The sequence below is a fragment of the Pelophylax lessonae genome (assembly GCF_965119305.1).
Source record: "Pelophylax lessonae genome assembly, chromosome: 9".
NCBI classification, from domain to species: Eukaryota; Metazoa; Chordata; class Amphibia; order Anura; family Ranidae; genus Pelophylax; species Pelophylax lessonae.
This window is the reverse complement of record NC_138776.1, coordinates 25634095-25653907: the sequence shown is the minus strand read 5'-3', so window position 1 is coordinate 25653907 and position 19813 is coordinate 25634095. Positions and strand designations below refer to the sequence as shown.

At 44.1% G+C, this 19813-nt stretch overlaps 2 protein-coding genes across 2 annotated transcripts in view; one reads left to right on the top strand and one right to left on the bottom strand.

The window, feature by feature from the left end:
- The window catches only part of LOC309564175 (oxidized low-density lipoprotein receptor 1-like), a gene marked incomplete at its 3' end in the record, with an annotated part of 229649 nt that overhangs the window by 56174 nt on the left and 153662 nt on the right, over nucleotides 1-19813 (top strand). The gene's annotated exons all lie outside the window — the stretch shown is intronic.
- LOC309563274 (C-type lectin domain family 2 member D-related protein-like) overlaps nucleotides 1895-19813 on the bottom strand; it is a gene marked incomplete at both ends in the record, with an annotated part of 90861 nt that continues 72942 nt past the window's right edge. The window contains 3 exons of the mRNA XM_082267679.1: nucleotides 1895-1908; nucleotides 6459-6538; nucleotides 7827-7933. Coding sequence (XP_082123805.1) covers nucleotides 1895-1908; nucleotides 6459-6538; nucleotides 7827-7933 — 201 coding nt within the window. The remainder of the gene's footprint in view (nucleotides 1909-6458; nucleotides 6539-7826; nucleotides 7934-19813) is intronic.

The window sequence follows — 19813 nt, the reverse complement described above, 5'->3', positions numbered from 1 at the left end:
GACTGCTGCTCTGTGTCTCTCGGGAACGATCGCAGGTAGCCGTCACACATCGGGTCCGCTGGACCCGCTGATTGGCTCCCCCTCTGTCCGATCAGCGTGCAACTGCACCTCGGGAGGAATGCATGCATACCCCCCCAGTGGCTGTTGCACGAAATGATGTACAGGTATGTGATTTTGAGCAATAGAGGCGACCTGTCGCAGTACATGTACGTTAGGCGGTCGGCAAGTGGTTAATCTAGGGGAATGTAAGGCCTAATCTACATTTGCTAATGGGGAACAGTAAAAAAAAAAAAAAAAACATATGGTTGAGCCATGTTTATACCCCCCCCCCCCACCACCACCACTTCTCCCATTCAAACTGCAAAGGTTGCAATGCTTTGCATTCCGGCACGAAAAATATCCCCCTTGTTGCATTTGGTGGACAGTACCACCGGTCCAATGTGACCCATTTAGCTGAAAGGCGCTGTGTCACATCTGCATGCAATGCTCTCAGTTGCGGTGCAGTGGTGCGGGTTTTTAGGTGTTAAAAGGCAGTGAGGAAGTAACATACCAACTCCCGTGTAAATGAGCCCTACAAACATTTTACCTACCAGATCCTTTGCTTCCCTGGAAGACGGCCCTCCCCAATCACCAGGCGGTGGACTGTCCCTCATCACCCTTGCATTCAGTGCAGGGCAATGGACACTGCATTAGTCATGATGACATCAGGACCTTAGACCACTGGAGCATGGAGGAGAAGACAGGTACCAGTCCAGCAGCAGTAGGAATACCTACTTTTCTATGCCCCCCCCCCCCAGACCTAAGCAAGCAATTAACCCACACATGGGGGGAAAAGCCCCACTAAAGGAGGAGTTTTCTGTGGTCAGCTTTAACTAGTTCCGGACCGCTCGCTGTGTATTTAGGTCGTGACTTTGACGTTAATTATCAGGGTTTTGGCAGCAGACACTCCCACCACCATGCTTGACTGTAGGCAAGACACACTTGTCTTTGTACTTCCCACATGGTTGCTGCCACACACGCTTGACACCATCTGAACCAAATACGTTTTTTTGGTCTCATCAGACCACAGGAGATGGTTCCAGTAATCCATGTCCTTAGTCTGCTTGTCTTCAGCAAACTATTTGTGGGCTTTCTTGTGCATCATCTTTAGAAGAGGCTTCCTTCTGGGACAACAGCCATGCAGACCAATTTGATGCAGTGTGTGGCGTATGGTCTGAGCACTGACAGGCTGACCCACTACCCCTTCAACCTCTGCAGCAATGCTGGCAGCACTCATACATCCATTTCCCAAAGACAACCTCTAGATATGACGCTGAGCACGTGCACGCAACTTCTTGTCGACCATGGAGAGGCCTGTTCTGAGTGGAACCTGTCCTGTTAAACCACTGTATGGTCTTGGCCACCGTGCTGCAGCTCAGTTTCAGGGACTTGTCAATCTTCTTATAGCCTAGGCCATCTTTATGTAGAGCAACAATTATTTTTTCAGATGCTCAGAGAGTTCTTTGCCATGAGGTGCCATGCTGAACTTCCAGTGACCAGTATGAGAGAGTGAGAGCGATGACACCAAATTTAACACACTTGCTCCCCATTCACACTAATAAATAATGTAACACTAACGAGTCACATGACACGGGGGAAGGGAAAATGGCTAATTGGGCCGATTTTGACATTATAACATAGGGGTGTACTCACTTTTGTTGCCAGTGGTTTAGACATTAATGGCTGTGTGTTGAGTTATTTTGAGGGGACAGCAAATTTACACTGTTATACAAGCTGTACACTCACTACTTTACATTGTAGCAAAGTGTCATTTCTTAAGTGTTGTCACATGAAAAGATATAATAAATTATTTACAAAAATGTGAGGGGTGTACTCACTTTTTTGAGATACTGTGTCATATGGCTATGCCTGAACCATGAGAAATTAGACATTCGTACAACAAATCAATTATAAGAATAATTCAGAACAAATAATTCTGCTCCAGGATACACTTGGTGGTTAAAAGAGCCCATGCCTAATCACACAAGTACATTTTTATCTTCTCAACCAATGGAAAAAAGTTCAATCTTCTGGGCTAGGCTTATAATAATTTTTATGAGTTTATTGTCCCAAAACAGTATATAGGAGATCACACTTGATCATCAAGACACACAAACACATTCACACACAGATTCACACACTACTTCACTACATACACTTCATCATATTTCATACATACATCATACCCTCATCATCACGCCTCATACTCTTAAACTTTAAGGACACAAGACGCAAGCTCCTCCTTAACCAGCCACCATTTTGGGAAAGGCAGCCGTCTTAGGGAACTCTGGTAATGACCATTGTGAGCCAGCAGCCATTTTGGAAGGGTAAATATGTTTTATTGATTTTGTCATTGATTATTTGACTACTGGATATCGAATGCTCATAATATTTAGATTATGATTCCCCAGATGTAACAACCATCATAGATTTTTCCTTAACTTTATTTATGTTTTACAAAATTTTACCTTTTTTGTGTATAATAATGTATAACCTATGTAAATAATATCCAGAGAGTACAATAATAATAAAAAATAGTCCATGTAAAACAGTATAGGGCAACTTAAAAGCAGACTTGTATAAAGTACTCGAAATTTCTACTTGAGTAAAAGTACAAGTGCTCGATCAAAAAGTGACTTAAGTAGAAGTGGAAGTGCTCGCAGAAAAAGTTACTTAAATGGAAGTACTAAAGTATTCAACATTTTTTTTACTTAAGTATTGCAAGTAGTTTTTTCAAAAAAATTGCTACTTAAAGCGCAGTTCCGGGCACAAAAATTTTTTTTTTTTTTGTGCCCCTCCGCTAGGTATGCCTCACCTGAAAAGGAATTGGATAGTTATTTTTTTTTTTTGTTTACTCACCTTTTTATTGAAGATCGTAAATACTCACCTATGACAGCTTCCTCCTCCAGCGCCGAGGCTCACCCCATCACTTCCTGCCTCGCGATGATTCCTGGGAGCTAAACGTCATAGCTCCCAGGAATCAATGCGCCGCACCGGCCCCGCTCGTCATTTCCGGGCGACGCCGCATTCCCCTGCTAAACAGCTTCTGGGCATGCCCAGAAGCTGGTTAGGAATGCGGCGCCGCACCGGAAGTGACGAGAGGGGCCGGTGCAGTGCATTCTGGGACACGAAGACGCGGAAGAAGACAGAGAAGAGGACCGCGCCGGCTTCAGCTGCCCACAACCGAGATGGAAACGCTGTGGAAGAAAATTTCTAAGTAAGTATTTCTTCTTACAGGTAAGTGCGAACCGGGACAGATCAGAGGCTAGCCATTGTGGAATGTGCTAGCCCTGACTGTCCCGGGGGTATGTTCAGAAAAAAATCGTTTCTCTGCCCGGAACTCCGCTTTAAGTACTAAAAGTAAAAAGTACCAGTAGTTTTGAAAAAAAAATTCTACTCAAGTACTGAAAGTAGAAGTAGAAGTACTGTGTTATGTAGTTATTAAAGAAAGAAGTCAAAAGTTTGAACATAATATTGTTTTTTATTATTTCAAATGATTTATTCAAATGATTAACCTAAAGGACAATCACAATTCCTTTGGCTGTAACTTTTTGTAAACAAAAAACAGATAAAGTACGTCCCTCCCTTCCCCTTTTAAAGCATCCCTCCTTCTCTTCCCTGCCTGTTTTGTTTTTCTCCACAGCTTATTGGTGCGCAAAATCATATATAAACCAATGTGATATACAACAATATATTCCAATAATGAAATAAAGGAAGAGTGTATGAAATCAAAGTCAATAAAAAGTTCAAAATATTGTGAATCTTCAAATATATATATGTGACAAAACATGATGAATATAATTTCATATCTGCTGTTAATGGGAAAGATCCTCCCAACCAGGGCCGGCCTTAGGTGTTCAAGCGACCTGTGCGAGCTGATCCTGTGGCGCCCCCACCAGCGCCCTGCACATTTTTTCTTGCACTTTTTTTGCACTTCATTTGACTTTTCTTTTTTTGTGATCACTACACTTTTCTTTTTTATGATCACTAAAAAACTTAGCCCCCCTTACATTAGAGACCCCCCCTTACATCAGAGACCCCCCAACGGAGCCCCCCTTACAACAGAAACCACCCAACGGAGCCCCCTTACAACAGAAACCCCCCACAGAGGCCCCACTTACATCAGAGACCCCACACACAGAGCACCCTTACAGAAGAGACCCCCCAGCCCCCACAAAGAGCCCCCTTTAAATCAGAGACCCCCCACACAGAGCCCCCCTTACAAAGACCCCCCACACAGAGCCCCCTTACATCAGAGACCCCCATACAGAGCCCCCTTTACATCAGAGACCCCCCCCCACACAGAGCTCCCCTTACATCAGAGACCCCCCCACAGAGCCCCCTTACATCAGAGCCCCTCACACAAAGCCCCCCTTACATCAGAGACCCCAACACAGAGCCCCCTTACATCAGAGACCATCCCCACACAAAGCCCCCTTACTTTAGAGACCCCTCACACAAAGCCCCCCTTACATCAGAGACCCCAACACAGAGCCCCCTTACATCAGAGACCATCCCCACAGAGCCCCCCTTACATCAGAGCCCCCCCATAGAGCTCCCCTTACATCAGAGCCCCTCCACACAGAGCTCCCCTTACATCAGAGCCCCCCACATCAGAGCCCTCCCACACAGAGCCCCCTTACATCAGAGACCCCCACACATCAGAGACCCCCCACACAGATACCCCTTACATCAGAGACCCCCCACACAGACCCCTTTTACACCAGAGACCCCCCACACAGAGCCCTCTTACATCAAAGACCCCCCACACAGCACCCCCTTACATCAAAGACCCCCCACACAGAGCCCCCTTACATCAAAGACCCCCCACACAAAGCCCCCCTTACATCCAGAGACCCCAACACAGAGCCCCCTTACATCAGAGATCATCCCCACAGAGCCCCCCTTACATCAGAGCCCCCCCCATAGAGCCCCCCACAGAGCTCCCCCTATATCAGAGCCCCTCCACACAGAGCTCCCCTTACATCAGAGCCCCCCACATCAGAGCTCTCCGACACAGAGTCCCCCTTACATCAGAGACCCCCCCACATCAGAGACCCCCACACATCAGAGACCCCCCACACAGAGACCCCTTACATCAGAGACCCCCACACAGAGCCCCCTTACATCAGAGACCCCCCACACAGAGCCCCCTTACACCAGAGACCCCCCACACAGAGCCCCCTTACATCAAAGACCCCCCACACAGCGCCCCCTTACATCAGAGACCATCCCCACAGAGCCCCCCCATAGAGCCCCCCACAGAGCTCCCCCTACATCAGAGCCCCTCCACACAGAGCTCCCCTGACATCAGAGCCCTTCCACACAGAGCCCCCCTTACATCAGAGACCCCCCTTATATCAGAGACCCCCCACACAGAGCCCCCTTACATCAGAGACCGCCCACACAAAGCCCCCCCTTACATCAGAGACCCCCCATGTTTCCCTTAACCAAGATGGCCGCCAGTGCCTCGATCGCACTGCGCATGCGCACGTGCCTCTACTGTGCGGCCGCCGGAATCCCCGCCTCCCAGCGCTGAGACGTCAGCGAATGGAGACAAGGAGCGGAGTGGCCGAAGGCTGCCGCACATGAAAAAGGGGGGTATCTTTACCTTTTCCTTCCTATAGAAAAGGGGAGGGGAGGGGGGGAAGGCAGAATAGGGAGGATAATTGAAAGAGTAGGAGAGAGCAGTAAGGAGGGAAACCAAACAAAAAAGAAAAAAGGGAAAGGCAGAGAAAAGTAACGAGTAACGATGCAGCACAAAAAAAAAAATATCAGAGTAGAAGTATCGAAATCATCGAAAAAATGTAGTGAAGTAAAAGTAGAAGTAGGAGAAAAAAATTCTACTCTAGGAAAGTACAGATACCGCATTTCGGTACTTAAGTACAGTACTTAAGTAGTTCTACTTCGTTACTATACATCTCTGCTTAAAAGAGGAAGAGGAGCCTTGAGTGGAAAGAGATGGAAGTTATCTTCATGTACTGGAGACCCGTGAAGATACATCCCATCCACCAAGAGGCTTCGCTGACCCCGCTGATGAAGCCCCGCCTATAGACAAAACGCATACGGGGGGGAGTAGTTATGACATCACCCACGGCCACCACGCTGTATTGCTGATTTTCATGCTGCTTTCATCTTGCACTGACTGACAGTGTATCATTTGTGAATATACGATTATATGTTGCAATAAACCATTAGATTCAAAACAGAGCACTAGATCCTTTTTACTGTATGACATTGTTAATATTATACTTATACATTATACTTTTTCTTCTTAATTTTTAATCCTTAATAATAATTATTATTATTAATAATAATAATATTATTATTATTATTATTATTGTTATTATCTCTGTGTGCTAGGGAGGATGATCTAAAAAATTTCCAGCTGCAAATCCATTTCTTTTTATATCTTTCACCATCGCTTTTAAAACCTTTGTCATCCAGATAAACATGCTCTGATTTACCAGGGACTAGTGGCTTTCTAGAAATATTAAATCTGAAAACAAAGAACAAAACATAATAATAAGTAAAAAGTTTGCCGTTATTAGATAATGATCACATACTGTATATAATGGTTTTTCCATATATAATTTTCTTTCTACACCTTTTATAGTCAGGACTAATAAATACAAATTTTAAAAGTATATATTTTTTTATGTCAGGTGAAACGTAGCGTATGAATATTTTGTATGTTCATATAAAACCAGCAGGTGTGGTGCTTTGTTCACACGTTTACCTGTTCATTGTAATCTGCTTTGCTGAAGGAAGTCTTTTTTTAGAGCTCATAGAATATAGATCCAACTCTGATAATGCAGAGCTAATAAATGTTCATGACAACAACAGATTTTGGATAAACCATGTGCAATCCTAATTGTATGATCTCCAAACAATCATAATAGTAGCCCTGTGATTGGAAGGCATACAAAGCCGCTCTCCATTTAGCAGAGCCAAACTGGGACCAGTAGGTCTGATAATAATGACTTTGTACTGGACCCCCTGATCACTTAGTAATGCACTGGAGAAGTTAAAGGGTAACTCCACTTTCGTGAGGAAAAAAATAGCAAATACAGAAAAAAAAACAATATAGCGTATACAATTGCGACACAAATCATATTGTAAATGAATGTTATTAAAAATGACCTTTCCTTTTAATCTGCAGCTGTTGTAATTTTGTGAAAATGCAATGCAACATGGCCGCCTGGAGCTGTTCTGTACACAGAATGTATACTGACCACACCCCCAGAAACATCATTTCCTGCTTGTGTGATTGGCTCACCAATTTTCCCAGAAGTCTGCACTAAGATACAAGTCAGATTTCTGGCATCCCCTGCAACAAAAATTTCATTTTTGGTGAGATACTCCCAATAGGAACACGTCTAAAGGGATGCAGGCCCAGCGGCTTTCCTCATTAGAGCCCTGCAGCTGCCACAGCTGATAGATAATTATGAAACCACTCCCATTTGACCCACTCAGCACAGAGGAACAAACAATGATTTCTTCAGAATAACAAAAGGTAGGAATCTGCAACAAAGTTTGGTAAAATCCCTGCAATGTACAGAGATCAGCCAGAGGGGAATGTTTTTTTTTCTCAACAAAAGTGGAGTTACGCTTTAAGTAAAGTCTTGGCACACATTTCAAACTACTGCAAAGAAAGTTTCCACTGGGGTCTTTATGAAATAAAAAGGAGGGGGGGGGGAGGGAAAGTCAATAGAACAATGTAGAACCAAAACTGAAATATTGGTTTTAGGTGAAGCTGAGCTTTACATTTTAGGAGTTAAACTTACAATGTTTCTGAGTAGAATCTTCCATTGGTCCAGACCCAGCTTGAGTTATCTTGTGTCCTGCTCAGTCCAATCCAGTAGCTGTTATGTTTCAGGAGATTTAAAAAGTTCTACAACACATAAAGACAATCTATTAAAATAACAGACATTATTTTACCATAAAAACTACTTAGACCATAGTACTGAACTGGAATCTATTCCGGTGGTGCTTAAAGAGGAAGTAAATCTTCCTCTGTAACTTGTACCTATATGTAAGCAGGGCCGGTGCAAGGATTTTTGCTGCCCTAGGCAAAATAAAAAATTGCCACCCCCTGGAAAACATATTTGTTTTCCTGGCACTGCAGGACCCTGTAGTGCCCCTCTCCCTCCCACCCCCCTTCCCAAGTTGCTAAAGGGGTTAAAACCCCTTCAGTGACTTACCTCGGTGCTGGGTCAGGCTCCGCCTACTCCCCTCCCCTGCTGACGTCAGCCAGGGGGGTAGACCTAATGCGCATGCTCGACAATGGCGGCGCACGTGCATTTGGCCTCCCCATAGGAAAGCATTATTCAGTGCTTTCTTCCTATGGTGACTTCGGCAATGCTGGAGGTCCTCACATAGTGTGGCTTGCTTTAGTGCTCAGGCGGCACGGCATAAGGAGTGCCGCACCGGCCGGCAGCCAGTCCATTACTGATTCCGGGTGCAGGATGCCGGTGCCCCCTGCTTAGTTGCGCCCTAGGCAGCTGCCTAGGTCGCCTTACAGGTAGCGCCGGCAATGTATGTAAGCCTATGACAAGGCTTACCTATAGGTACTGTAAATATCTCCTAAACTTGCACCGTTTAGGAGAATTTTACTTTGCATGCAGCCAGTGACATCACTGATTCTCTGAAGGAAAGGCCTCCTGTGCCGTTCCTTCAGAGCCCTGTGCCGTGAACGGCGGCTTCCATGCACATGCGTGGGAGTGACGTCATCTCGGCTCCAGCCATTTGGATGGCCGGAGGACGCCAACCCAGAAGGAAGACGGGTTAACATGTCGGCCGTGTAAGCGGTGTGCGGGCGGCGCTGCGGAGGCTTTCATCCTAAGGTAAGTATTTCATACGTATTGCGATGCATACTAGCTCATTATGCCTTTGTCTTTCAGGTTTTTATTTATTTTAGTTTTTTTTTTGAGGTTTAGTTTTTTTTTTTTTTTGAGGTTTACAACCTCTTTAAGGGTCTATTCACACCCGAGCGTATCAATTAACTGGCATTTTTTTTTTTTCTTTTTTAAAGCATTTTAGAAGTGTATTACACACGTTTTACAGCTTCAGGGATTTTTGTTTAGCCAATATAAAGCACTAGGGGGAGGGGAGAAGAGGGAGAGGAAATTAGGGGTGAAGAGCTGCTATTTGAGCATTTTACAGATGTTTTTACGTTTTTCTGCTCAAGTCAGGCATTTCTGTTATGTTAAGTCTATGGGGCCAAAAACACCTGTAATCTGCCAAAAAAAAAGAGCTCATGTACTTTTTGGAGCTTCAGACGTTTTGCTTCAGGCGACAGAACGCTCAGATGTGAACAGGGGCCATTGAAATGAATGGGATTTTACTTGTTGGGCGTTATGGAGCTTCAGAGATTAGCATTTTACAAGATGAAAATGCTCAGGGCCTTACACATAGGGGTTATTTATACATTATGCTTATCCATAAAACTTTAGCCCTTCACGACCAGAGACATTTGAGATTTTGTGTTTACATGTTTAAAAAAATTATTTTAAGAATGTAGATTACATAACCCCCCCCCCCCCCATAACATTATATATTTTCTGAAAGCAGGCACCCTGGAGAATAAAATAGTGGTTGTTCCAATGTTTTATGTCACTTGATATTAGTGCAAAGGTTTAGAAAATGCAAAAATTCAGTGAAACAAAAACAAACTTCATTACTCCAGAGTGAATGGAAAATAGACATGGGCAGAATGAAAAGTTTTGGATCGATTTGTTAAGTTACTAACTTTGTTTCGCTTAGTTTGTTTATTAATTTTCCTTTGCTTTCCATTCTATTCTGTTTCAGTCTATTCTATTGTTTTTCAGAATTCAAATTTCATAACATGGCTAAATTCTCATACACCCAGTCTTTGAAGGAAATTAGCAATAGTCAGCCATGTGTTTCTATTTCAAACAGGTTTTCAAATTCAATTTGAATTTGGATAATTTGCTATTTTGGACGAAATTTTGTTTTGCTTAAATTCATTACTATTGTAATTCAGAAATTCAGATACATCAAAACTTCAGAATAATTAAAACTTTGTCCGAATTCAGATTCAGAAAGAAAAAATCTGCACATGTATAAATGGAAATACAATTCATCTTGAACTCCCCAATTCCCCTAGATGTAAATAATCTGTGTGCGCTGTGAGAAGACTAACCAGTGTGAGCAGAGTAATATGTGAACAATAATGACAGTATTATCTGTGTGTATGGAGCCACTGAGCCCTTCTTCAGATGCAGGAATCGTGGCATTTATATTTAAATAATTATTTTGCACAACATTTGTATTTTATTATAGAAATTAGGAAACTGCAAATGACCTAAGACACAAACCCAATACCCACATCCGTGTAAATATAGGAATGAGAAAAAGAAAAAAAAAAAAAGGCCTCACTGTATAAATAATTTTAGGACCAGATAACTACAGTGGGTCTATTGTGATCAGACTTTGAAGGGTATGGGTTTGTTGAAGTGAGCACACATGAACATAAAATTCAAAAACTTTATTTAAATCATGAATAAAAACATCAGACTGACTGTCATAGAAAAGTTACAAACTGTAAACATTATGAAAATAGGGCATCCTATATAGTTCAAAAAATGTATATTTTATTGTGTATCTGTAGGTATTCCCTGCTACTAGATAAAGAAACTTTGCTTGGAATTGGCAGTATTTCTATTTTTCATTTTTCGTGTGTTTAGAAAGGAACAGATAATACAAAGAGGGTGCAGCGCTAAAAAGATATAAAATTCACATAAAATTCCTAAAAGTAATAAATATACTAAAAGTAATCCAAGGCAATAAATATATAAACATGGATGCAAAAAGGAAGTCCTTGAAACTTCACAAAGCCAAGCATAAAGATTTAAGAAGACCCGTGCTTTAAAGGATGAAGAATGCACCATTTCATTCGTGACTCCATCACCAGAGTTAGTGCTAGCCTCTCACCTCCATTACTTGACCTATAAGGTCATTGCGCTTTGTGTCAAAATATCAGATGGACTCCTGTTAATCCGATCTCCCAAGCTATGCCTCCAGTTCAAGATAGCTCAACAGTTGTGCATTCCACCAAAAAAGAGAATAGGGACATCTAGTGCTCTCCGTATAAACAACATTTATTGTAGGATAAAATCAGTTTACTTACAAATAAGGCACTTTCCAAGTGCATAAAGATCAGCAGATAAACATGAACAGTACACGCAGTGTGCTCGATGTCCGATCCCTTAGGAGCGTCGCGGGTGACGTCACAGCTCCTCCCCCGTACGCGTTGCGTCAATGGGTGTGACTTCTTCAGCGGGGACACTGAAGAAGTCCCAATATAAGTGGCTTTCTTCTTGCCACTCTTCCATAAAGGCCAGATTTGTGCAGTATACGACTGATTGTTGTCCTATGGACAGAGTCTCCCACCTCAGCTGTAGATCTCTGCAGTTCATCCAGAGTGATCATGGGCCTCTTGGCTGCATCTCTGATCAGTCTTCTCCTTGTATGAGCTGAAAGTTTAGAGGGACGGCCGGGTCTTTTGTAGATTAGCAGTGGTCTGATACTCCTTCCATTTCAGTATCATCGCTTGCACAGTGCTCCTTGGGATGTTTAAAGCTTGGGAAATCTTTTTGTATCCAAATCCGGCTTTAAATTTCTCCACAACAGTATCTCGGACCTGCCTGGTGTGTTCCTTGTTCTTCATGATGCTCTCTGCGCTTTAAACGGACCTCTGAGACTATCACAGTGAAGGTGCATTTATACGGAGACTTGATTACACACAGGTGGATTCTATTTATCATCATTAGTCATTTAGGTCAACATTGGATCATTCAGATATCCTCACTGAACTTCTGGAGAGAGTTTGCTGCACTGAAAGTAAAGGGGCTGAATAATTTTGCACGCCCAATTTTTCAGTTTTTTATTTGTTAAAAAAGTTTGAAATATCCAATAAATGACACTTTTATATCTTTATGTTTGAAGCCTGAAATGTGGCAAAAGGTCGAAAAGTTCAAGGGGGCCGAATACTTTCGCAATGCACTGTATATATTGTAATGTTTGGGGGTTCTAGCTCCAACGGATTGAGTGCACAACCGTTTAAAATATAAACAAAAAGGCTTTATTTCAGCAAAACTCAAACATGGCTTCCAGCAGCACACAAATAAAACACAAAAAGTTCGATTATCTTCAGCACAAAGGAACAAAGTAAGGAAAAGGCACATACAGTCTTCGTAGATGGGTTTTCACCCCAAGGTTTGTAACAGCCCTTTACAGACCTCTTAGCAGCTTTTGGCAGACTCCAGCAGACTTACAGCTCTCCCAAACAGGTGCAACCACCAACTACTCCTCCTCCCCCTCATCTATTGCTGCTTCCTGTCTCTTAAGGTCTGCTTCTCAAGGGTCTTAACCCTGTGTGCGCTGGAATCCCTTTTAGTCAGAGGTGGGGGCTCTTTCCCACCCGAATACGGGTGCCCCCCGTATACAGAGCCCCCCAAATTCCGGGTCCCAAATATCTATTTTTAAAATACAAAGAGAACTGCGAGTCAGTCCTCCTGATTTTTACTATTCCCAGGAATTTCTCACCAGACGTGGGTGACCCCCTGAACATTTACAAACTTCCCTTAAAGGGACCATAACCCAAATACAGGAGGTATATAGCGACTGTCCAGGACCCAACCTTGGCATCCTGTACATATCCCCCCCCCCTCTGCCTCAACGCGGAGGTGTTGGAGGCACCACTCGATAGCATATAGTGGACTCGGGAGAGTGCATCGGCATTCTGATGCTGTCTCCCGGGTCTGTGTTTTACCACAAAATTAAACTGCTGAAGAGAAAGGAACCACCTTGTCACCCTGGCATTGGTGTACTTGTTCTTTCTCATCCAAGTCAATGGGGCATGGTCTGACACCAAGCGAAACCTCCTACCTAAGAGAAAATAACGTAGGGAGTCCAAAGCCCACTTGATGTCAAGACACTCCCGCTCCACCACCGCATAGTTTCTCTCTGCTGTCGTTAGCTTCCTACTTAGAAAAACCACGGGGTGCTCTTCCCCATTGACCTCTTGAGAGAGGAACGCTCCTAATCCTTCACTTGAAGCATTTGTCTGCACTACAAAATCTTTGGAAAAATCTGGAGCTACAAGCACCGGATGCTGGCACAATGCCGCCTTAAGCTTCTGAAAAGCTTCTTTGGCATTGGCACTCCACTTTATCATCACTGACTTTTTAACCTTTGGTCAAGTCAGCCAATGGTGCAGCAATGGTGGAAAAGTTGGGGACAAACCTCCAGTAGTAGCCAACTATGCCCAAAAATGCTCTGACCTGCTTTTTGGTTAGAGGACGGGGACAGTCCTGTATGGCTTCTACCTTACTCATTTGGGGATTAACCAGCCCTCTACCCACAATGTACCCTAGGTTGGCTTCATCCATCCCAATTGCACACTTCTCCGGATTGATGGTGAACCCTGCTCTTCTCAAGGAGTCTACAACTGCCTGAACTCGTGGAAGATGGGACTCCCAATCAGTGCTGAAGACAACTATGTCATCCAGGTAGACGGAAGCATATCGTTGATGTGGACGTAAAGTTTTATCCATGGCCCGTTGGAATGTGGCAGGGGCAGAGTGTAGACCAAATGGCATCCTTTTGTACTGGAAGTGGCCTTCCGGGGTAGAGAAGGCTGTTTTCTCCCTGGCCTCCTTGGTTAGGGGAATCTGCCAGTACCCTTTTGTGAGGTCAAGCGTGGTGATATACCTGGCTGGACCCAACCTCTCAATTAGCTCGTCTATCCGGGGCATAGGATATGCATCAAACTTGGAGACTTCATTCAGCTTTCTGGAGTCTGAAGCAGAAGCGAAAAGTGCCATTGGGTTTAGGCACCAACACGATTGGACTCGACCACTCACTCTGCGACTCTTCAATGATATCAAGCTCAAGCATTCTTTTTACCTCCTCAGACACTGCCACCCTATGAGCTTCTGGGATACGATATGGCTTTACCTGGATTTTTTCATTGGGCTCGGTTACAATGTCATGCTTGATGATGTTGGTGAGACCAGGTAACCCTGAAAATATATCCCTATTTCTTTGCAGAAATTCTTTTGCCTGTTGGGTTTGGGGCCTAGACAGGGTAGCAGCCACCTGCACCATGTCAATCCCTGCAGGGTCCCCTAACTGGACACCTACCACTGCGGACACCTGTTCTCTGTCTCTCCATGGTTTCAACAAATTTATGTGGTAGATCTGGTATGGCTTTCTTTTCCCAGGCTGGTGTACCTTGTAGTTCACTTCCCCCACTTTTTCCACTATCTCAAACGGACCTTGCCACTTGGCAAAGAACTTGCTCTCCACCGTTGGTATTAGGACGGCCACCCGGTCTCCTATTTGAAATTGTCTGACTTTAGCAGACCGGTTGTACACCCTTCTTTGGGCATCCTGAGCCTTCTGCAGATGCTCCCTCACCAACGGCATTACCTTAGCCACTCTCTCTCGCATTTGGGAGATATGCTCTACCACGGTTTTGTGTGGGGAAGCCTCACTTTCCCATGTTCTAGGTCTAGCAACCCCCGGGGCCTTCGCCCATACACTAACTCAAACGGTGAGAAAGCCGTTGATGCTTGTGGAACCTCCCGGAAGGCAAACAACAGGGCCGGGAGTAACATATCTTAATCCTTCCCATCTTTCTGGACCACTCTTTTTAACATGGACTTTAAGGTTTTATTAAACCTCTCAACTAGGCCATCGGTCTGCGGGTGATAAACGGATGTCCGTAACTACTTAATCTGGAACAGTTTGCACAAGTCCCCCATCACTTTTGACATGAAAGGGGTGCCCTGGTCCTTCAGTATTTCTTTGGGGAACCCAGTTTGTGAAAACATTTGAAATAGTTCCCTGGCAATGGCCTTAGAGGAAGTTTTCCTCTGTAATGGGACACAGGGGCAGTTAACTGGCAAGTCGGACAAGATGCACAATACCTTTTAATCTTGGCCTTTACCCCTGGCCAGTAAAACCGGTCAGTTATCCTGGCCTCTGTTTTTTACGCCCCCAGGTGTCCTCCTAGTGCATGGTTGGGGGCAAGATCGAGGAGCATCCGCCTATAAGGCTGGGGAACCAGCAACTGCTCTACAGTTTTACTTCGGTTTTCAGCCACTCGATAAACCAAGTTCCCTTTTAATGCAAAATGAGGAAACCTCTGGTCTGCACCTTGTATTTGTGGGACCCCATTAATAACAGAAACCTGCTCTCTAGCATTGACCAAGGTAGGATCCTGCAATTGAGCAGTGCCAAACGCACCCCTGGATATGTCCAGGTCTGGATGCATTGGCCTTGAGGAGGTTTCCCCTTCACTCTCCTCAACCAGGGAATGCGACAGGGAGAGTTCTTCATCATCCTCTCCCAGCATAACCTGTAATGGGGAGTCCCCCCCCCTTTTTTTATATAGGAAAAATAAAGTTGGAGTTTTGGCGACAAGCATATCGCCATATTACTAGCATGCGAAAATCGGACCCTGAGCTCCCCCTTGGCGACATGTGGGTTTAGTCCATGGTGGTAAATTTCCTAAGATAAAATTCTTAATCTTGGATCGTGTCCACCCCAGCCCCAGGGGAGGGGACTGGAACAAAAGTCTCCTCCAGCTCCAGCTGAGGTGGATACATTCCCTAAGAGCAACCGAGCCCCCTGGCCTAAATGGGGTTATGTCATTCAAGCCATTTCTAGAGGGATTCACCTCAGGTGGAATGGAAATCTGAATATCTAATCATCACTGTTATGGCATTGTTTCATATACAATATAATGCTTTCTGTATCTGGTATACAATGTATTATAGTTTATATGCCAATACTTATTGTGATCAGTTAAATCCAAGCTGTTCCCGTTGTTCCCGTTGGATATGCAGCATAGTTCAAAAACACTTAGTCATAATTACCAACTGATCACTATAGGAATTTGATACACAATTATTATGCTTTAATAGTATTTATTTTGAACTATTTCAGTACAAATTGATTCACAGTCCTTGGTTCCTCCCCTGTGTCCACCCCGGCACGGGTAGACAGATCGCCTACTGGCGCTCGCTGTCACTGGTCAATACCATCCGTCTCCGCCCCTTCTAGGCTTGAGACGATCTGACCAACCGGAAACCGGATGTATCTTCATACTTCCGGCTCCGCATCCGTGCCGGTGGAACGCACACGCCACTTCCGCCCACGCCGGCATCATGACGTTCGTCATGCTCACTTCCCCCGGGGGGGGGGGGGGGGGGCGCGGTCCTGGCGTGTGTGATCCAGGAAGCCCCTCTCCATGGACGCCAGCTGCTAACTATTACGCCGTATCACAGGTAACATTTAAGCAATGCACACACTCCGTTCAGCCTTTGTGCTGTCCGGAGCTTGTGTTGCATCTCAGAGGCATTCCTTTCCTGCATGACAGGTAACTATGGACATTTTCTTGGCTGATGGACCATCTATTGGACCTTATCAGGGACATGTGTCTATCAAATACATTACTATTGAACTTGAATATGCTTTATGACTGATATGCCCCATATATTCTCTATCTCCCCTTTTAGTTGGCTTATTCTGCCGATACTGTGGCGTCCAATTTTCTGGGACTTCAGGTGGCCACACTGTGTTGGGAGGCACGACTGTCCACTCACACCCTATGATACATCTGATCTAATATCTAGGGTATATATATGACCCTGCGGGATATACATTATAGCAATGCAGATCCACAAACACGGTGAACTGGCTTGTTTTTAACTCGTCCAACAGGCAATATAGCATATTGCAAGCATAACCATGTAAGTGTCTCTTTTCAACGTATATATATGTACAAGCTTACAAACTAACATATAATGATCTATATGTCTGTACAACGCTATTTATATGTACATTATGTTTGAAATGCAAAAGTAATTGCTGTTATGATGTATAGTGTTGTAATTATGCTGTTATTTCGTTGTTAGAGCACCTCAAAAGAGAACCGCCCTTGAAGAAAGAAAAAGTTATTTTCCGAAATATATCGAGCTCAGGTTCCTGTCATCTACATGGTTATACCCCTATGGTTTTATTCTTGCTTTTTTACTATATAAATACAATAAAGCAGCGCTAAAACCTAATATGAACGTGGTACAATATTGACAGTGAGAGTCCATGCAAAAAAGCCCGTGGTGAAAGGTGAACACACTTTCTGGCAGGATCAACAGGTGCTCTAAGTGCTTGAATCCACCACCGAGTGAAATGGCCTCTCACCTCACGCTTATTAGACATAAGCATAAAATCAAGATATCATGAAGCGATCTTCCCCTTATCACAGGCGGTGGGTGGGATGTCCCTCCCTCTTGTATTCCACCAAAGAGACCTCACATTGACCAGGTAAACGCCACAATGTTCCCAGAGCGGACCTTGCACTGATCACAGATAAGCTTCAGCCGGCAGCTCCCCTTAAACCATGAGACAGGGAAAAACACCGGGCAAGCCCATAGCGTAATACTGACAAAAGCTTTATTGGGTATAAAATAAAGACAGCCTCTTACTTGTGAAAGAAGGGTAAAATTACAGTAATGCCGGCAGGTCCCGTGGGCACCACACCGAATCTCCAGACAGCAGTGGGCGACGTCTGCTTGCTCCACCTTCCCCCCGGACGCGTATCGTCCCCCAATGGATGGGGACTTCTTCAGCGGTATGTAAAGGTAAGTGTTAACGTCGCCCCTTAAAATATACCACCATGTCCATTGATTGGACAGGCGGAATGGACCTTCTCATTGGCCAGCCTCCAATGCCTGGACTATTACATGTACTTCCGCCCTTACTTGGGCGGAAGAAAACAATGCCCTGTATTAGGAAACTACTGCAGATGGCTCCGATGCCCGGACTATTATAAGTACTTCCGCCCTCACTAGGGCGGAAGTGACGTTGCCCAGTATTCGGAGACCGCTGCGGACGGCAGTGGTGTACTTCCGCCCTCACTAGAGCGGAAGTGACGATCCTCTACATCGAGAGACCGCCCCTTCATCGCTCTCTGCTACAATGACCGGGTCCTATTGGAGGCGGATCACTCGTCGTCATAGCGACAATGGACGCCACCGCTCTGTTTAGAGAGGGGAGCGCCCCTGTTAGCCATCAGAGGACCGCCCCTTCCAGAAAAACAATACTGTATCATACCAATGGAAGTTCATGGTACCTCCCATAAACAATACTGCTACAGGGTATGCATAGGAAAAGAAGACACAAACGGATGCATCTCCTTCTAGTCTGGACAAAAAAGATAATAATAATAATAATATGGCTGTATAAAAACATGTTAGGACACATAATATACATATATGTCTCACATGATGTCAATATAAACCTGTATTAAATGCATGGATAAAATTAGGCTATGGATGGAGGTCCTCTTCATATGATATATCCCGGCACCCACCATAGGTACACGTTATTAGATATACCTCCGCCACTAGCAAGACCTAATGTCCATATAATGGTAACAGTATTAGAAGATAAAAAAACTTTTGTAGAAAATTAAAAAAATATTTTTTTATAATTTAAAATATGGAGCTGTAGACGTCCCACTGTTGTCTGGGTTACATTAAAACATAGAATAAAACGCATGTAAATATGAAATATAAAACACTCAAAAAACCTTAAAACCAGGAATTGTATTTATCTATCCGAAATAAAACAATTGAGGTCGAACTCTACGTTCAGACCTCGAGGCACCCCCACTTTAGTCTCATATATCCAAAAGGACTCTCGTTGACTAAGTTTCCTGATCAGATTACCCCCCCTCCAGTGTTTATGAACCCTTTCTATGCCCCAAAACTTCAGATTCCTAGGATCTTTATTGTGGAATTTTTTGAAATGTTAGGTCACACTGTGGGGGGTTTTTCCTTTTTTAATGCTCCGGACATGTTCGGCAACCCTAGTCGTTAGGGCCCTTGATGTCCTACCTACATACTGCAGGCCGCAGTCACATTCTAGCATGTATACTACGCCTGTAGTCGAGCAGGTGATCAGGTCTTTGATTACATAGTTCCTTCCTGTTGCATTTGCTATGTACTCCTTTCTGCGTTTCAAGTTCCCTTTGGCTGTTCTACACACCACACACTTGCCACAGGCATAAAAACCTGACAAATATTGCAACAGTATGTTGTTAATCTGTGTAGGTGGGTCCACTACCCCTGGGGCTAAAAGATTCCTGAGAGTCGGTGCCTTTTTATACACAAACGATGGTCTGGTAGGTATAATTGCTCCCAGGGTCTTATCCTGTTGAAGGATGGGCCAGTGTTTCTTAAAAATCTTTTCGATTTTTTTATGCTGGATATTATAGTCTAGTATTATTCTGATCTCATCCTTCTTAGGTTTAACTACTTTGGGGGCAATAGACAAAAATGACTATCTTCCTCGAGCTTGTCTCTGCAATATCCTTTTTGCATAAATCTGTCACAGTAAACCTTTGACTGTGAAGCAAAATCTGTATCTGAGGCGCAGTTGCGTCTTAGGCGCATAAACTGCCCTTTAGGAATATTGCAGAGCCATGTGCGGTGATGGCAACTGTCTAATGGAATGTACCCATTCCGGTCCGTAGGTTTTGAAAAATTGGAGGTAGTGATTTTATTTCCGGTAACCGAAATGACCAAGTCCAAGAATACTACCTTTTCTTTACTAGTGGTCCAGGACAAGGTAATATTTTTGTTGTTGCAGTTCAATCTGTCCATGAACTTATTTAAGCCCTCCATGTCTCCTTCCCATATAAGGAACATATCATCTATGTACCTTCTATAACATGTTA